Here is a 21,154-nt window from a genome sequence, read left to right as displayed (position 1 = left end):
TAGCAAGAGATTATTGTAATTTATGTAATAAAGTCAGTATACAGATTTCCCTATAATTTATTTCCTGGAAGCTCACAGAAATTACTTGAAATGAAAAAAAGTTACTTTGTCAACTATACTTGCCTTAAAATGATCATTTAGTATCTTGCAAAGATGTGTACTTTGACGCCTAATTAAAAAGAAGTAACTTACCCTCGACTGATAAAATGCTGTGCAGGTGGCGGTCATCACTTCCCAATCCCCAAGCTAACTGCAATTCTACAGTTCTATAGTTCACAATATGAAAAAAAGTACAGTAACAACAATTTTGGGGATTAGAAGGTAAAAACGTGTATACCATCATTTAAATTTTACATCAGAAATACTGATTATTTCTTGTGCAGGTAGGATTTGTCTTAAGTGAAGGAGTATACACTTCTCATAGCAAAACATGTCTAAAAGATATGTAGAAAAAATATCTACTTTAAAGCAAACTTGTATTTTGAATTTCCAAGAGCTGTGACACAAAATCGGTACATATCAGTAACCAGGAGGATTTGAGGAAGTCTTTGTTTTATTGCCATCTACTGGCAATTCTAGCAAAGTACAGATTAAAACCTGCTCTCCCAAACTTTTTTTTTTAAGTCATCTATCACTCTGGATTTTGGTCTACTTAACAGCGATTCAGAAATAAATTCCTTATTAGATGCTAAACTAAGAAAGTATTGGATATTAAACATGTCATATTATAAGACTGCAAATAACTGTAGCAAAAGGTAAACATTAATTGCACTTAGAATTTCCAAGTTAACCCAAGGCAGTTGTAGTAACAGATTGGCCTCCTGGAGAAATCTTTAAGGCAGATTAAACCCAATCTTCTCATTTCAAAGAAGTGAGTGTTTTGTTTTGTTTGGGGGTTTTGTCTGTTTGTTTCCATTCAGAAATATCAGATAATGCTCCCAGCTTTTAAGCTTGGCCTGAAATCTTTCCCAGTGTCATGATACAGTAATTTTGACAGTTTCCATTTAAAAAAACCTATTACTGCACTAGGGAAGAGTGCTGGGATTCAATGCTAGACTTGTAGAACACACATGACAGCAACAAGGAAGCAGAAGAGACTGATGAAGAGTGGCCTTTCTTTGATCTCCCTTCAGAAACAGAAAAGAATTTAAGGGCATAATCAATATGGGCATATATCAACTCCTGTCAGGACTTACAAAAGCACCTTTGCCTGAAGAAAGCAGCATATGGTAGGTTTTTACTTACCTAACGCTTAGATACTATGACCAAGGTAATCTACTTACAGCCAATTCTGCAACTCATTATGAAATTGTCTTCCACTCTAGCTTAACCTCTTCACACATACTGTAATTTACTGTACTTTATCCATATTTAATATTCATACTTCAGACCTTTTAAAAGACTTCCAAGATAAGTAAATAATTAAACTGCCTCTCCATTTTATACATGAAACAACTAAAGTATACATTAAGTGGCTTTTCCAAGTCTACCGTGCCAGTAATGGAACAATAATTGCTATTTCTGAATGCCAGCCTCAGGCTGTAATACACACCTATTTAAAACAAAACAGAACTAAGCCAAAAAGCACTTTTTTTTTTTTTTTAAAGGACATTTTAAAAAAACCCAACAAACCCTAAACCAAAACAGAAAACCCTACTGCAGTCTTCCACCTGGGTGCAAAAGAGCTATTTTCCACTCTAATTTCACCTTCCAACTTTCACCACTCCAGACTTTGTATTTCAAGCATCTGAACAGTATTTAATCGGTTATGAACTTGTGATGTCCCTTTCTTTCTTAAATCCTTAATTCTGCCCCAGAAACAGAACACCCACTCAAATATTGCTATAGGCTTCATTCTTGTGAAAAGCTGTCCACCACACTCAGCAGGACTTAATACTAGCTGTACAAAAGCACCTTTATCAAATATCCACATTTCCAGCAAGTTCTCAAAATTTTTAGTAGCAATTAGGTCTCTGTGCCTCAAACAAACATGTAACTTGTTTCGGTCTTGTCAACATGAAAGGTTAAAACATCATCCATCAGTCCTCCCACCATTAACCCATTTTAATATAGCCTTTTGATCTTCCTTTAACAGCAGGGACACTTTCCAGTAGACAGGTTGCTCAAAGCTCCATCCAGACTGGCCTTGATTACTGCACTCCTTCAACTCACTCTATGTTTATGCAGGTTTCCCAATTATTCAGGTGTATATTCTTGGTGATGGAAGAAATGACCATATTCCCTCAAGTATTCTGTTACAGTAATATCTGAAGACTATAACTGGATTACAAGAACATGATATGCAATCACGAGAAGCTGAATGTTCTAACAGCAATAAAAAGAATTATTCACTCAAACTTTTTTGCCTAAAGAAGGGGAATGCAAGTTAGAAATAAGGAAGAAAATTAGTAAAATGTATATTTTTATTAGTACTCACTATGATAATAAACCATGGACAAACACAGTTGGTCCTTGGCTTAGGAAGCATACAACTTTCAAAGGTTGTTATACAAAATAGCACACCTTCACTTTGAACGGTGCAAAGAAAAACAAGATGTGCAATAGTGAAAAATTAAAAATCACCTGGCTATTCCTACCAAGAACAAAATTTAAAGGAAAGCAAAAAGTAGGATCTTTCTTCCTCTCAAAATAGCATGTAAGTACTTTCTAGTACCAAAGAAACACTTATCTTGATTAGAACTTATTGCTGAGACTAAAACAAGCATTAATAAGCACTGCTCGTACAATTCCCTTCTAAAAGATACTGAGAGTTAGTTTTGTAGTTCATGATGGAGATGCTGTCAAAATGTCATGTAAGACCAGAACAAATACTTAAAGACTGGTAATAGAGTTATGTCAAGCTAGGTTAGCTAAAACTGAAGAGCAAAGATACCTGCATTCTCACAGCATATGCCAGTCCCTAAGTTCTTGTTTTCTTGGTGGCATCATTATGTTTACTAGTATTTTAGTGAAATACTTGTACATCCCTACCAAGTAAGCAATTATGGTAATATAATTTATTCCTTGTCCCACCAGACATACTTTACATTGGTATAACTGGTATAACCACACTTTACCACTTTGCTTTTGTTAAGTGCCCCTTGCATGCATAGCCAAAAACACAGCCAGAGCCTTACTCTCCACACAGCTGCACTGGGTGAGTATATTACTATGCCATCTTTTCTTGGTTTTCTCTCTATTTTTTTTAAATCAGGACCATGAATCTCCTACGGCATTTGATATTTTTTTTTTCAACTGATATTTCCTACCCCTCAAAACCATTTTTAGTATTAACTAATACTTAATTTTCCAGTTTAGATGAATTTACTAATGAGGATCCTTAGAAATGGTAAGCATTTCCAAATGAACAGGTGGGAAAATAAGTTTATATCTTTTTGTGTATTAAAATAGTATGTTTGCATTTTTTTTTTTTTAAAAAAATTGTTGATTTTCCCCCATGATTTTTGATCCATGTTGATCAAAGAAGTTGGAAAGACAAGCTGAGTTCCTGTACGTTCTCTAAAAACTGGCAGTTTGGAAAGGGGGAGAGACCATAACTACTATCTCCACAAGAGAAAGGCAAGCTGAATCCAACCATTACTCTTCACATTCTCTGGTCAATCCATCAGCACACACATCCACACATGCTACCAAGCCAGCCAGCAGGGAAGCAGCTCTGCGCTGAAGAGCTCACACTCTCTCTTCCAGGACAAGATGCCGTGACAGAGGACTCTTGGAGGTGAGAACATAGGCAGAAAAAGAAAAGCAGGTATCATGCAAATCAGGAGAGAAGAGAATTCAAGGAGCAAAGGACACAAATCCAAATGAAATCAAGCTTTGCTTTCCACAGGATGCATTATTTAAATGAGGATTGCACTGTGTTTGATAGTGCCGTTCACTAGGATTGTGCTGTGGTTGACAGCAAGATAACTATGTTCAGAGAAATAAAAATGAATTTGACAAATGTACTTGACATTTAATGGCTCCTAGAGTAAGCCTATTATTAGAGAGAAAAACAGATGCAGCACATGCCCAAGGCATTATCTCTTGCAAATTAAGAACTCTATTATTTTGTGTTTCTTGAATAGTTTATGTAATTATAAAACATGATTCTATGATTACAAAAATACTATTAACTAAACCTTGATCTTTAGTCCTGCAATAATTTTGTGTCACTTATAACTGTTCCATTGATAAGTATTTATAGATAGAAATGACCTTATAAAATATGATAAATAATAATGCTGGCAGTAAAAAATTCTCAAAATACTTAATGTTTTAAGCTGGTGTAAAATATAACAAGTATTTCACTAATAAATGTGATTATATGCCCATTACACTATCACAACGCTTTAATAACACAATTGTCTGCAATACCAAACTGCAGCTGATCAGAAACTCATATTACAAGTTTCTAATTGATTTCCATCATATTTCTATTTTGCAGATGAAGTAGTTGCAACATTCAGCTTCCACATGAAATGAGATTTTTACTTAAATCCAATTTTTTTGTTACTTACTAAAAACACAGACCAATCTACCAGACAGTAGGAACTACTCTCTGAGAAGAGAAACAATCTTCCATTTGTTTAAGTTTTACATTAATAGGTAGTTTGAGAAAAATATCACTGCATGCCACACCACTCTTGTGTGGAACAAAGGATGAATTAAAACACATTGTAATCTAATATATATGGCACATATGCATTTTTTTTAAAATTATTAACTTCTATTGTTCTTCAACACTAAAAATGTATACTTAAATTCTTCTATGTTGATGATATATTCTGTAAGTACTCAGAGGTTACATATTTACAAAATAGTTGCTGTCTCACAATATTCTTAACCCCAGTACGGATTAAAACTGCTACTAGAAAAAGTAACAAGATTTACTTGATTTATACCAATTCCCTTTATTCCTTAACATGAAACAACATAACAACCGAAGTCTCCTCAGACTAAAACTGTACGTCTCATTGGAAAATGAGACAAAGGTGTCCTTAAAAATAATATAGGAGGATAATATTTACTATAGTATTAGCTACATGACATCACTACAAAGGAATGTTAGATTATCTGACTTATCTGTACATTAAAATAAATCCACACTGCATGATAAATTTGACCTTAATTCTGAGACATATATCTGAATATATGGGGATAAATTATAAAACTGATGTAGTATTTTTGTTCTTACCCAATATATGCAAAGATAGACATGGAGATTTTTATCTTAAAATATATTAATGAAAAGTACTTTAATTTTTAATACTAATTGTCATCCAGTTAAGGAAGAAACATAGTGCAGGTAAAATTACAAGTTCACCTTAGTGAAAAAGACCACTACAGGATTATTTTAGAGTTACATTTTAAGAAGATTCTGTTTAAGGCAGTTCTCAAGTAATTGGTATGGCAAGGTGCACCAGAGCCTATTCTAACAAGTCTAGTGCAGTCAAATGAACTTTTATAGAGAACTGTTTCAATCTGATTCATTAGGCAGAAACATTTGTGACTGAATAAAATACAAAACCTGTACCACAGGAAATGCCACAGATGTCTTTTCTTTCTCACGTTCATACAATATTAAAAGACCATCCAAAGACAACACTAACAGTATTACTATGAATTGTCAATTGTATATTAAATCTGGTTGTACGATCCTACATGGTCCTCTTGTCTTTCCAAGGCCTCTGCAACAATACAACCCATACTAGGCAAGAATTCTCAAGACTGGGGTTTAAGAGATGTACTGAAGTGTTTCATTCTAATCTGTCTTCAGTTTAAATGTCAGTACAGCTATTATGATTTTAAATATTATAAAGTAATAAATGAAACCAAAGATATATAAAAATATCTATTTACTGAACAAACACAAGGCCCTAACTCTTGCAACTGAATGCCCGTAGGCAAGTGCTCATGCATAGTTCTTACATTTCAGTGAGCTTACCTACAGGCCTAGGTGGTTCCTATAAAGCTAACCACAGTTTACAGGATCCTAGAAATACACTGTATAATGCATTACATGCACGTGACAACTCAACTCTTCAATTACATTTTCATCTAGAACTCAGAGCTAAGCGTTAAACAAAAATTTTCCCTCATGCAACCTAACACCTGCCAAACATTGCAAAACTCCAGAGAGTAAGTAGAGAGGAAGAAGAAAAAAGAAAAAAGGGCACTAAACGAAGCCCTGGGCAAAGGGGAAAATGTACTGAGGATAAAATATTGCATAAGATAGAAAATTAAGCTACTGCACTATAAGAAAGAATTAAACTATAAAAAGATACAGCAAATAGATAATGAGAAACTTCTGAGGAAAGACATATGCAAAACACTAAGCACAGCATATAAAATTAAGCACTGTAAAAAGATTTAAATCAACAAGTTCAGTTTTGATGAAAATATCAAAAGAAAATGCAAAGGTTTCTAAGCTAGAATATACAAACGAATTTCTCAAATGTGCACCAAACCATATTTTTCTGAGAAGAATCAAAATACACAGAAATTCAAATTGTGTGTGTAATAACAGAAAAATCAACATTAACAATACTTTACAATTATACAACCCCCTAGACCAGTCTGTTATTATCTACATGAATGTCTATGTTGTGATAAAATTTCTGTTTAGAGATCTCAGATCTTTGTAGGAGAGATCTGTTTTATTAAAGAGGTCATGGAACATCCGTTATTTCAGCCTTCTCTCTGAATAACAGTATTCCATAACTTACTTTCTGTGATGATTATTTTCTTATTATACCATCCAGTTTTCCCAGAAATATTAATATATGAATGTTGTTTAAACACGACAACATTCAAAAAGCAATAAAATTCATACAAAAATACTACAATACACATCTAATTGTTTTTCTTATAGCAAGTCTTATCAACAGCTGTTGAAGGTTTCAGTATATTCATATTTTATCAATGTTACAATAATTTCCTGCAAAGTGAAAATCAGCTGTATGAATGTGTATGTCATCAAGCTATGCAATGTAACAAGAAATAATGTAAGTTTACAGACATATCAAATTGCTTCTGCAGCACAGAGCAATATAGCTTTTTTTTCTGCTGTGAAACATCCAGAGGATGATATTAATGCCTTCTTGGAGAAATCTGCCTCCTCAACCTAGCCAAGATGCTAATGTCTCTCTGAATTTGCTTTTCAACGAGAATAGAAATATAAACCAGAGAAAAAAAATCATCCATAAAGACAAGTTTAATCACAAACTGATGACGGACAGAAAAACAAAGCTGTATACCATTTGAAGATCTGATAAGCAGAAGACCAGCATACTTTGTTCAGCCAGAAATGTCACAGGCAAAGTGAATAGCCTTTACCTGACAGTATGGGAACCCTGGAATTCTTTGCATCTGACTAATTGGGGGAAAACATTTCTGCTAAAACCTTTTTTTTTTTTTTTTTTTAGTTTAACATTTTAGAAAATAAGCACAAAATGAGATTAAACAAGGGTATAATTAAGACACTATTGAAGAACTGTAACATATTAATTAGGAGTATCTTCTAATGAACTTTGGTACTTTTAAAATTTGAAAAAGGATGTAGGCACTGTATTTGATTAACTCTTGAATTACAAAGTTCCAGATAAAGGACAACTGGGCTCAAATATCAAAATATAGACTTCTTTAGAAGGATCCTATTACCATGAGGAACCATCAGAATACTAGATTTATTTTCTTGCAAACAACAACAACAAATGACTGCCCATAATTTTCCAATTATATCAACATTTTTTAAAAGGGGAAAAAAAAAATCCAGCTAGCACTACCTTCAGTAGCATGCTTCCCTTCTGAAAAGTAGAAATTGTTCTTTCTTGATCTAGAAGAGAATTCTAGCTTTGACTTTTTTTGCCACCAAAGATCAGTAAAATATAAGATAGGATAAAAACAACAGCAATTTCCTTTGGAATTCTGCATTCAGGCAGCAAGTTAGTAGCAAGCTACCAAGTCCTAGTTGCAATTTCAAAAGCTCCCCAACAAGCTCTCACAAACAGGCTGCCAATCTGAACAACTAGTCATATCTTGAGAGCAATTCTGTATACTCAAAAGCTAACACTAGGGCACGTTCCTGAAATTTTTCAAGAATAATTTAGATCTGTGTTTAATTGTAAGAACAGAAAAAATTACTGTTCTTTTTACAGCAGTAACATTCAATAGCAGATTTTTATTTTTAAAAACTATGCATTTTGGACACATTTAACTTGAAAGAAGTAAAAATTGAGGCTACATCTAAAAATGTGGTATGATCTTTATCATTCTTTTCCTGATAAATAATAATAAAAAAGATACATTACTAATCTATCTTTGTACTAACATAACTAGTAAAGTCATCCTACATACAGATAAAAAAACATGCAAAAAATGTCAAAAGACAACAGTCCATTTTTCCCATTTATAATTTAGGAAACAGCAATCTTCCCTCTATCTACCAGGAAAAGTGTCCGTACACTTTGGGCTGATGACTGAAGCTGCAGATATTTATCGTTATTTTGAAATCAGAAGTTTGTCTGAACCATGCTCTAATTCACAATTTTCTCTGATTAAAACAATTTATTCACATTCAATATTGAACAAAATTTCATTATAAAAATAATGCAACTCTAATAACAAAAAACCCAGTCAAACTTCTGCTGGATTAAACAATCATCTGTGCGTTGTGCCCCATATTCATAATAATTGTATTGTAATCATTTACAGAAACTGCTAGCAGTGGTTTAACTCTTCATATGAAGCAAACTGAAGATGATCCGCATTTGGCCTTTCAGTACTCACAACAAAATGTAGAACATCTACTAAGCAGTAAAACACAGAAGTCAAAACAGCATTACAAAGACTGTGCAATAAAAACTGGCCTGATCTATCATTTGAAGACAAATTTTCTCCATGTAAACTTTCATCACTGAGAAAATTGCCCTTCTGTTTCAAGAATCTGTTCGCAGTTACTACAAATATATGATTACCACAGTTCTACTTACATTCAGATGATAAATATAAAAATAAGTTAGTGCTCTTTTCTAATAGTAATTAGAACATGTATGTATTTACATTTAATGAATATAAACAGCGATGCAGAAAGTTCTGGAGAAAGTTCTCAAATTGCTGCATTTGATCAATTTATCTTCCTTAACACAATAATGGTAAGTCTTTCCCATGACACTGAAAACAGGTACCTGACTTTAAATTCTATGTACAACAGAAGGATAATTTCATAAGCTGTATGTACTGTGGCTACTGGACATGCTGATAAATAACTGAACTCTAATTAAGAGTTATAATTCCTTTGGTTTTGTTTCCAGCTAGCTTTTTAGAGAAAAGAGATAACGGATGTGGGTTGTTTTTAAAAAAAAAAAAAGTTCTGGCTAAAGAATTCATATTGCTAGAAATGTAAAAACCACATTGCTGTAACATACTACATATAAAATAGAGTTTAATTTTGTTTGAGGTAGAAACAAGGAAGAAAAATGAAGACTGAAGAGTATGAAAATTATAAAGCACTTAAATTTTTGTGGAAGTACTTTAAATAAGTATTAATTTATATATTTTTGGTAAGAAACAAAAGCAGAATTCATGGTTACCATAGTTACACATACTCTTTGTTGTGTTTCAATGCCACATGATCTGATTCAAAGTAATACACATCAGGCTCTTCCTCATCATCCTCTGCAGTGTGGATGTTGGCACTCTCTTTGGCAGATGGTACATATCCAGCAACAAGCCTAGCCTCAGAAAGTGGCTTTCTTAGTCCATCACTCCCATGATCTCCCGTATTACAATTTCTCTCTTTTTCATTCTGTTTAATTTCTTCAGACTTTTGGGGAGATCCATTGATATTATTAATACCTACAGGTACATTCTTTTCAGTGGGACTAAGATTATTTTCCTCAACCTGTCCATTTTCTCTACAAGGAGAGATATTTTTAGTAGGGCTACTTCTGGCAGGGGCAGCCCTTCGTGGTGAAGTTCTCAATGTATATCTGTGTTCTTGAAGTTCTGACATAGATGTCATTTGAGCTGAAACACAGTCCAGCACTGAAGAATGTGGTTCAGGTTCACCTGAGATTGATGCACTGTCATGACGAATATTCGGGTTGCTATTGATGTTTTCAGCACACTGTTCCTTAGAGGCACTGCTATCTCCTACAACGTCTACCTCCTCCTCTGAATCCCTTAACAAAGATGACTGGATTTCAGAAAAGGACCCTGTAGCTGGCTCATATGCCCGATTAGCATGTTCCTCAGGCAAGCAGTCATTTATTATTTTGTGGTCCTCTAATTTTACCTGTTCTTGAGAGTTTGTGCAAGGCACATAATGGTCTACAACACTGTCCTCCTTGCTGCTATTAAGCAACAATGAAGAATGGGCAAATGAGTTTCCGTTTTCTGCTACTGTTTTGTCCTTGGACATACAGGAACCAGCACTGTTTTGCTTAGTGTTCCCATCAAGCTGACAGTCATCACAGTTAAGAGAATTTGAGTCTCTCTCACCAACTCCATTGACAGTCTGATAGCCTGCAATCTCGTCAACTATTGCAGAATTATTAAATCCTTCTGCACAGACATTCACCTTTTTAACTTCCCTTTTGTCACAATCATCCAATATAAGACATCGACAAGCTCGCTTAGTCCCTGTGGAGACTGCATCATTGTCCGACACTAAGCTTTTATGCTCCAATGATTCCTTCTCTGTTTTAGTAGGCAAGTCTTCTTCTGAACTGTTGGGTGCCTCTGAACGTAGACAGCGCTTAATTCTTTTCAAAACTGGTGAAACAGGTTCTGCTTGTTTTTTTTCACAATTTTCAACAGTTTGTTTATCGACATTATCTTTTTCCGAAGTAGACAGCCCTCTCTTTCTAGGGCTCACCCATGATTCCCGAGCACTCTGTTGTTTCAGATCAGCAGTTCTTCCACCGTTACTTCCCTTCTGAGTTTGCACAGACTCTGGCCTCTTCTTTGGTGACCTTGATCGTATTTGAGGATGGGGTGAAACTTCCTCTGGATGAGCAATACTACGGTTTCTTAATGTTCTACCACAAAAGTTTTCATCCAAACCATTTAAACCCACTGTAGATCTTGTAACACGAGTAGATCGAGAAGCAGCCATACTATGGCAAGTCCCTAAAGTATGTTCATCATGATCCACTCATTGGGAAACCTTCAAAAAAAATGTAAACAAAACAGTCAGAAAAAATATTTAAAAATCACCTACAGACATAGCAAATCTGAAGAATATATTGTCACAAATATATCTAATGTAAAACTGAATATGCCTATGCAATGTGTTAATACCACTTCTTTCTGTGGTATTTCTTTAGGGCATTAAAAAAGTTTTCCATCTAAGCTACAGAGTAGCTGACTTGGTATTTGTGGTTGTTCTGGCTTTAGTACTTGTGTGTGAATGTTGTTCATATTTATGCCTTATGTACGGCTGGAATGTTCCAGTTAGGCTCCAGTTACTAAAATACACTATTTTTATGTATTGTACATATGATATAATGTATTGGTATTACTATTTAAGTTTGTCTGGTCAAATGAGAGTTATGAAATCACATTCTTAATATCCCACAGTTTCCAGTTACATGGTTTCACATACTAAGAAGGAAACCATTAAAGTCGTATTTGCTTGCTCACTTGTTGCTTAAAACAAAAACAAATCATAAACAACAAAATAGAATTGTGATTCTAATTTAACAGGGGGTTAAAAAAAAATAAATCACACCTGTAAAAAAACAGTTACAGTCATTAATAGTAAAAATGAAATAAAACAAAATGCCTGAATCAGAATCACAAAATCATTCAAGTTGGAAAGGACTTTAGGAGGCAATCTAGTCCAACCTCCTGCTTGAATGGACATCGAGACTAAATTCAGATTTAGTTACACAGGACATTGTCCAGCTGGGTCTTGAAAACCTCCAAGTACAGATATTTCACAACTTCTCTGGGCAACCTGTTCCAGTGTTTCATTGACCTTATAGTGAAAATAATTTTTCTTATACCCAGGTGGGGCATCCCCTATTTTTGCATCATTTACATCAACAAAAAGCCTTGCTCTATCTTCTCAGTAATCTCCTCTGAGGTACTAGAAGGCTGTTTCTCAAACCTTCTCCATTTTTAAACATTTCATACAGTTGGTGAGATGAATCATCACCCACATTGGATTTAAGTAAATTCAGACTCAAAGCTAAGTTTAAAAGATCCTGTTTGAGAGTATCTGTATTTCAGATTTCAGGGTGAAATGTAGGAGTACTCAACTTTCCCAATCTCAAAATAACATTTTTAATAGCAATCAGTTCAGTCTTACCCTTCTATTCATTTCATCTTTAAAAATTCAATGTGTCAAACTGCATATCACCACAAGCCTGTCATAATACCCATGATAATGAACAGATTCACATTTGTACATAATGGCATACCTTCCCTTTTCCATTTTCCCAAATTCCAGATTATACAAACTGATTCAACTGACATATGATGTGAAGACTTCAAATTTTAAATATGGAATCAACCATTTTACATGTTATTTAGAAAGGCTGAAAATGACAAATGGAGGAAAATTGTTTCCATAGGTGTTTTTCATCTTCAGCAAGGGGGGGGCAGAGGGGGAGCATAAATTCTCATAAATCTACTACTTAGGTGTCAGATGGTCCTAGAGCAGAACAGAGAGAATGGGACAAGACCAGTACACCTCTTAAGCAACACAATTCTGTTTGTCAATTAACAGTAATTACTATATTGTCTGTTTAGGTATTCATAATGCAAGTAGTATTTCTTAGTGAAAGTAATGTATCCTAAAAGTATTACCTGGTAGAGTTCTAGATACAACTGTGTAAGACACCACATCATTTTGTGTAATGAAGAAAACACAATTACAAAGTGGAAGTTTCTAATGTTCTCAAAACTGCATTGTATTTGTGCTGCTACAAGCCTCTTGCTTGTTAGCTATTCCTGTTGCCTTACATGAATGCCTGGAAAGGTGCACTGTTTGTATTCCTGGAGATACAGATAAAGAACGGCTATCGTACCAACTTCCTTTCTATCCATTTAAAAGTAGCAATGCAGGACAAAGTGTGAGATGTCCAATGAACTCAGTCTTACAAGAAAATAAAAATAATAGAACAGCAAATGGGCAAAACATCAGTAGTTGAGTTGAAGAGAGAAAAAAAACCATATTACTATGTGTTGTCTATAATGGTTGTTCATAGCTATTTTACACATGGATAAACTTGCCTGTATATTCTCCCCTTTTACACACAAGCTCAGTTATCTTCTGAAGAGTAATCTCATTCAGGGTTGAACCCAAACATGAAAAACAGGGTCATTTAGATACTCCATTTCACCTAGGTTGTTCTAATTAAGGCTAGCACATGTTAAGGATGAGTAACTGACATTTCAAATGAATACCAATAAAACAAATTAAACCAAATTCCAATGTACACTTTGGTGAGTAATTACTGCTGAACTTGACAAACATTAGAAATAATACACAAGGCAGAAATCTTTACTAATTTGCTGGTATGTTACTTTCTAAAGAAATACACCTTACATAAGTTAAAAAGTTATTATTTACTTAGTACAAAATGTAATAAACTTACCATTGTAAAACCAGAAGAAATATAAACTTCTGACATTTCATACAGCAGACTCTTACTGTGCCACTTGTGTAATATCAGTCACCATTGCTGATATCCATGATGTGATCCAAATGCCTTTTTACTAGTTTATGCCATCACATTAACAAGATTTTGAAAACTGTTGAGAAAAAGACAATAAAACATTTAAACTATTTCATTAAAAATTAAGAAGAATGCAACAGGCAATACAAAGAGCAACAGCTTTTTTAAGAAGCAATTATCAATTTTACAAGTGTCCTACATAAAGAACAGTATGCTATAAAGTAATTAAGAATGTGAAATGCTAATATAGGTTTCAAATGTAAAATATCTGTCTTGGTTATTTTTAAGTGATTCACTGTATCACACTAAAGATGTGCAATCAAATGAATTCACAACAGAGTGTCATGTGTTAGGGTGCTCAAACCTCAGAAGATATTTGAAGGGACACAAGAAAATAAGTAGTGAAAGATATTACTACAACTAATGAATTATGAAAGGCATTGTCAAATACATTTTATAATTAGATACGTAGCAAAACCCAATTATTTCTGCTATTTAATTTTAATCAACTGAGCAGAGCTCAAAACTTTCATTGGCTCTAAATCCCTGAATAACCTTCACCTACCAAACAGGAGTGAAATGCTTTCCAGAGTTCACATTAAACCTATTCTTCACCCAAGGAAAACAATGTATACTACTTTGTTTATAGTGGAAGTGAACCAATTTTGATACTGAAAGACAGAAATAAATCTGTGGATCCAAAAGCCACACAATGCTTTCAGTTGTCTCCAGAGTTTGGGCATCTGTGCCAATGCCCAACAGCTATTACTTGAAAAAACATACCAGGAATAGCATTTAATTTAAGAACATCTAGTACTATGGACGCACCATAAATCACTATAGAATAGTGATTACTGAGTCTTTCTTCATATTCTGTTGACTTCATGAAAGTGAACTTATTTTCATATTGACAATTTAGAAACTTCATGATGGAAAACACAAGCTGACAGGTTTCTCACATTTTTCTTTCTACACAGTTATTATATTTAGATGATATAAGTCCAAAGCCTTTGGAAATTGTTGTCTTTATTTTCAACCTACTTATGATTTCATACTGGTAATAGCAGAAAATGAATTCCCCATTAAGTTGACAATTCAAAATATAAACTGAGCCAAATAAGAGCAGAAGAGATTAATTATGTCTAGTTACAGTGAAATTCAATAATGAAAGATATTTCTACAATGATGCTACATGAAGTATCATAAATTCTATTATATGGGTAACTAAATCAAATTAGATTTCAATTATTCAGTGGAATTTCTTAATTTAACAAACAGCAGAGAACTATCATAATGAAAGACAAAGAATGGTTAAACAAGAAGGCAAGGAAAACCACTTGAAAATGCAAGAGCTAAATGACTGAAAGGAATGAGAAAAAAGGAACAGTTTGTATTTAGCTGTATCATGAATGGAACCAGAAACAGTGAGAGATGAACTCCATAAAGAGCTTTAATATCAAATGTCTTCAGCCTGTGTCCCCCACCAACAAGTTTCTTCTAATATTTTGGTACGCTCTCAGTTACTTAAACCTATATTGTTGCCTTTCCTATTGATCTCTAATTGACAGGAAAGACACATATGTAGATACCAGAAGTAAAGACAGATTTTGACAGGTTTTTGCAAAACCCAAACAACATACCCCAACAAAAATCCCATAGCTCACTAACTTTGGTAAAATACAAAATACAGAAAAAAGCCTGAAACAAAATATAACAGTGAGTCAATCAGAAGGAGGCCTAATCTCAAAATTTTTAATTACTTTACCAGTGCATAAGTAAAGAACATTTGCATAAGTTGTTTCAGGAACAGCTGAAATAGTAATGTCAGTCTTTCCTCAGGTTTGTACACTTTATCTCCCCCAATTTTCTTTCCCCCCAAACAACACTATTTTACTCACAGCAGGGAAGACATAACGCCTGCTGTGCCTAGTTGCCTTTGGGGAGAGTTAAGAGCATTTTAGAAACAGCAAAAAGAACGTGTAAATATTACAAGAGAAGAAACTAAAGTGGGGAAAAAGCAGTTTTACCTAGTCAGGATTTTTTGTTTAGTAGCAGCTGGGGTGTGTGTTTGTGTGTGTGTGTTAAAAAAACCAACCAAACTTTAATCAGGATACACTGAAATGACTGCACCTTAGTAACTCTTGAAAACTAGAAAACAACATTCACAAGAGCTTACTAAGGTAACAAATAAATAACTTCTCCGAGAAGTTTCCTTGGAAAAATTGTCTTGAAAAGAAACTGTTATTTCTTTAAATTTCATAACCAATTAGAATGACTTTTTTTCACCTAGAACAACCACATCTTCCATGGCAGAGAAATTAAATGGAAGAGTAATTTAATGTTTTGGACACCACTCATTTTAGAAGATATTTATGAGTTGGGATAATGAGTGCAAGGGAAACTAAATATGCTTTTAGGTTTAGGCCATTCTTCAGGGAACCACATCAACATTTAAGAAAAAGAATATTGCAATAAAGACTCAAAGTCTAAAGAGAAAGAATCAGCTAAGAAACAACAGTGTCTGGTTTGCAAAGCCCACTAAAAATGAAGTTGTTATAGGTGAAAGTAGAACATAATGCAGACAGAGACAAAGCTTTAAAGTAAGAAAGGGACTTTGAATTTGTCTCATGGGGAAGGACATGCATAAGAAGTCAGTAAGCGAGTGTTGATGCTGAAACTTTATAGGGAATGGTCATACATTAATCAGTATGGAAGTTCTTCAGAGCGAGACTGAAGTTCGACTGCTTACAGAAATTGTCCATACATCTTACATACAATCAAGAATTTGATGACAGCATAGGATGGAGTTTCAGGGTATTCATTTTAGCATTTGAGAACCCTTAAAGCGTTACATAGCTGTAGGCAGACTCTACTGGTACACACCATAGTCATATAATTACACTAGAATTTTTATTTAACTTAAACAGAAGTCTGTTTAGCAAAGCTAGTGAATGTTGAATTGTGTGTGTGAAAACTTCTAGCAACAGAGGAAACAAATAGAGATGGGAACCAACGCTTGAAGAAAGCAGAATGAGGAAACTCCTTCCTAAATATGCAGAATAACCAATTTCTCCAATGAGTTAAGCCAGTAGTGGCTATCTGGGAACCAAGTACAAGTTGATTGTTTAAAGGAAACCCAAGAATTAAGAAACACCTACATAGTTAAAAAGTATGTTCAATGTGGCCCCAAGCTAGAAAAGAAATAATAAAGAGGTCAATATATGAACATACTGGGTGTATCAGCATACAGACCTGAAAGCAGCAAAGCAATGGAAGCTTCTACTGTAATTGTGTGGTGGTGCTTTTTATATATATGTGGTACTTATGATGGATGTATTAACATTACGTACAACATTAAACAAACAAAAAAATTGTGTATTTGAGGGGAAGAACAGACCCTTGCAACAGGAAAAAGCCTCCAATAGTTATTTGATGTCACTATTTTATGATAACGGACAATAGCTACAGCCTTTCACAATTCAACCTTAGAAAACACTATAGTTATCTCATCTAGAGTATAATGCATCATCATCTTATTGAAGAGAAATAATCTGTTCTCTTCCTGTTCTTCTGAGTCTCGTCTAACAATCAGTTTCCATTCATGTTCAATGATAATACTGCATGGTGATAAAGATTAAAACTTTTTCCAGTGTTCAGATATTGCAACTGTGGATACCTGATAGCAGTAGGACTCTCTAGTCCCATACTGCAGTAAATTAAAAAATTACTTCAGAAACAATATCTGTTATTGGTGTAGTTACCATTTACAAGAGCAAATGTGACCCATATATAATTGCCCTCTCCTGTTTCATTTTCATTCTGCTCTAGATCTGTGGGACTTTGCCTGCCTCTGGCTGAAAGGAATATTGCAGAATTTTTTATTTCAGTCATAAGACTCTTTGACCATACTTATTTCTGTCATCAGAACTTGGGAGTCCTTAATGCATATTCCTTTTTTAAAACATTGTATTTTATTCTTTTAAAAATCTGTGTCAGATTTTACATTATCTTTTTCAAATTGTAACACTTCAGAAGAAACATCACTTTTACACACATCTAATATCAAAAAGCACAACATTTTCTGGAAAAGAAAACAAATCAAAACAAATCTGTATCAATGACAATAATATGGTGTGATTTGAGACTATAAGACTGCATGATTTATCTAGTTTGAGACAATGTACACTCAATTATTCTGCATCTCATCCCAAACTATTTAATTTTGAAATCCTGCTTCCATTGACCTATTGATTTTCTAGACTGCTATTACAGTGCACTTAATAGAACTCAATTAAAATCACTGTGACTTTTACATAAGAATATAGCAAAGTCTGCCATATTTCTGAACCTATAATCATTGTCTGGTTCCTTCAGAATCTCTCAGAAACCACTCTGAGACACTGGCCACTATTTACATTTTATGAAACAGCAGTTCACTACAAACTTGATACTGGTCTATCTTAGTGCAGATACAAACCCAATAGCCAAAATCAGCTTTTCTCAAGCCTCTTTCTAAATTCCACTTTTCCCAAGACTCAATCAGATTTGACAAACCCTGAGTCTGACCTGACCCTGTATCTGTAACTCAGTCTTCTACATTAAAGTGGTTTAACAAAGAAAAAGTGTAACACTTATCACGAATCTCCTGTTTGTCGTTACCTTCTATTATAAGCATGTCATAAATTTTTAACCAATTACTGCAGCCATGCACTAAGCATGTATGCACACAATCTTTAATCATCAGCAGGACCCCGTATGTACTTCATGCTATGGCCCTTGGGGGCGGGGGGGTTGCGAAATTACATCTTCTGGTTTTGCATTTTCCACAGAGAATTACACCGAAGGTATCTTAAATAAGCTGTTGTGTGCAGATTGCCTAGAGACATCCTGATCATTACACCATCACCTTTCTTCTTATCAGCTCTACACTCCAGACCACATTATTTCAGCGACACAGAAAAACACAATTAGACTTCATACATTTTAAGCATGCATAGTACTGCTTAAGCATGTATCTGAAAATAAAAGAATATTCATAGATGACGAACTAATAATTAAAATTGGTGTACGCCTGTGGTATAACACAGCAATTCTTAAATTCTCTGCAGAGCAGTAGTATGTTATTTAAAACAGTACATTTTTTAAAATGGGAAGTTTATTGTATAAAATGAAGACTGCAGAAGCTATTTATGTAAACAGAATCCAATTCCTTACAGACGTATTTGCCCAATACAAAAAAATTAGCATCTTTGAACAGAAGAGAACCTGCACAGACATAGATTATCAGGACTTTGGTTTATCTCCACATATAAAGCATACCACTTCCTAGCAAAGTGGTATTACTAAATTAGGGATGAATTCCATTTAACAAATTATATTCACCAGTCTATCACATCTAGAGTACGCCAGCATCTCTTCCCACACATACTGGGCTTAGCATAACTACATTAGCAAGAAATTAGTTTTCTGGAGAAGGAACTACATTCTTCTGATTTTACATTACATCAAAATAAGCAATACTTTCAAATTATAGAAATAACCTCCACCAAAAGACATTACAAAATCTTACTTGAAATAATATATAAAAATAAGCAGCTTAAAGCTATAATGAAAGTTTAAATGCAATAAAAGTAAAAATAAATAAATGTTAAGAGGCTCTATGGTCTGTAATTACTCTGAGATTTCAGCCATCTCTGACACAGTAAGATTATATTACACATGGTCAAAATACAGTTTGTCAGAATGGGACTACTTATATTTACTTTATCTTATATATAAGGAGAGCAAGATGAAATAAAGAAAATAAAGAAAAAAGAAAAATTTAGAATATTAGGAAAAATTAAAAGGTTTTAAAAGCTAGCAAACTAGCAAGGGACACGCTTTAAACTGGCAAAGAACTGGAACGGATAGTTCAATATGCTCATTTTCTTCTTTAAAATGGATGGGTTCACCAGGCCAGACAAACCTATTCTTATGTAAGAGAAAGAAAAAAAAAAAATCTTTAGAAAGAGTTGTCTTATAGAAAAAAATTGTTCCTAGTTCTTTCTGGGAGCAGGGGGGGGAAGTAATGGACAAATAAGCAAGTATGCTGAATCAGGTACTTAAATAACAGGATGTGCGAAAACAAACAAAAGCTTAACCTCCTCCTCTGCGTTATTGTCTTACACTGACTCCTCTTTCTCTAAAGCCACAAAATAAAGAAAAAGGTCAAAATAGCAAGTTATATGACAATGACTAGCAATGTGCATCTGTTCCTTTGTATCCCTTCCAGTCAGCAGCGGGTTATCAAAACAGCTGATTGCACTGAATTTCTCACTTTTCTGGGCTCCCTACATTAGGAAATTTATTGGAAGGACAGGTATGACAGAGGCATCACCCCTTTTCCAGCCAAACTTTCCACGATAAGGTTGCAAAGTTACTTCATATAAAACTAAATATGAATTATACAAGTGTAACTGTAAGCAGAACTCTAGAAAAGTATCCACCCTATCAAATTTCTTCTCCTTGCCGACAAACCCTAAACTGCTTTCAGTTTCTTATATCGTGGCCAAATTAAGAGTTAGTGCTGAAATCATACATTGCAGCATCTGCTTCAGACTGACATTCCCACCCTGCTGCCTCTCCCCTTAATTCTCAGTCAAAATAATTAGTCATTTCTGTGCACAAACATGGAAATTTTTTTAAACCATCTTACTGCTTAAGACATATCTGACTTCTCTTAAGAAGTTTTTCTACCTCCATGATTTGGAGTAAGAAATTGGAATTTGGCATAGAGAAGCATTTGCCAGATAACAAAAACCCTGGTGGAGCTGTGATGAAGGCAGGCTAAGGGGAATGCTAAATGTGAATGGATAGGTAAGAAGAGCAGCTACATTAGCAAAATGAGTGGATGCTGACTGGTGAAAGAGACAGATTGGAAATCCTGAAGAACTACTAGAAGACAGAAAGATCACAACTGTGAAAGAGGGAAACCGGAACTGGGAATAATTGGAGGAAGCAGACAGGCAGAATCTGGGATCTCGCCTAGTCGCAACTAATCTATACTCATCACTGCAGCACCCATCCCAATTATCTGTCACAGACAACTCTGTCAACACAAATATCTGTGGAACTATACTAAGAAATTAGTCTACACATAGGTCTGAGGTGAAAATATCACCTTATCTTTTTTTTCTTTTTAGATGGGTCCAGATGGACCAATTTTTTCTGTAGGTCATATGAAACGACAATGTGCTGCAGTACAAGAGTGGGATCACGCATCCAGAACCAAAGGTAAAGATGTGAACTTTGTAAGGTGGCACCACAGCCCTAGGAACAATAAACTACACTCCACACTTCAACACACTACCTACTGCTTCATCTTAACTTATTAGAAAAAATGCAAAAAAGGATCAATTACTGTGACATCATTTAATACCAATTGCATTTAGCATGAATAAAGACAGTAGCCTTAACTAAACACCCTT

The 21,154-nt window shown here is 34.4% G+C and overlaps 1 protein-coding gene across 9 annotated transcripts in view; it reads right to left on the bottom strand.

Annotated features, from left to right (window-relative positions):
- ZZZ3 (zinc finger ZZ-type containing 3) overlaps positions 1-21,154 on the bottom strand; it is a 62,062-nt gene that overhangs the window by 21,715 nt on the left and 19,193 nt on the right. For 8 of the 9 annotated variants that reach the window (XR_012652089.1, XR_012652090.1, XM_075039208.1 and 5 more), the window contains exons 2-3: positions 13,608-13,764; positions 9,609-11,170 (exon numbers count right to left, since the gene is read on the bottom strand). Coding sequence is in view for 7 of the 9 variants with exons in the window: in XM_075039208.1 (XP_074895309.1) it covers positions 9,609-11,119 (1,511 nt within the window). In the remaining 2 variants the exon portion in view is untranslated. Of the gene's footprint in view, positions 1-9,608; positions 11,171-13,607; positions 13,765-14,516; positions 16,152-21,154 lie in introns of those variants that run through there. The other variant, XM_075039209.1, reaches the window with a different exon arrangement.

The sequence above is a fragment of the Buteo buteo genome, chromosome 10 (genome assembly GCF_964188355.1).
Source record: "Buteo buteo chromosome 10, bButBut1.hap1.1, whole genome shotgun sequence".
Lineage (NCBI taxonomy): Eukaryota > Metazoa > Chordata > Aves > Accipitriformes > Accipitridae > Buteo > Buteo buteo.
This window is presented reverse-complemented; position numbering and strand designations above follow the sequence as displayed.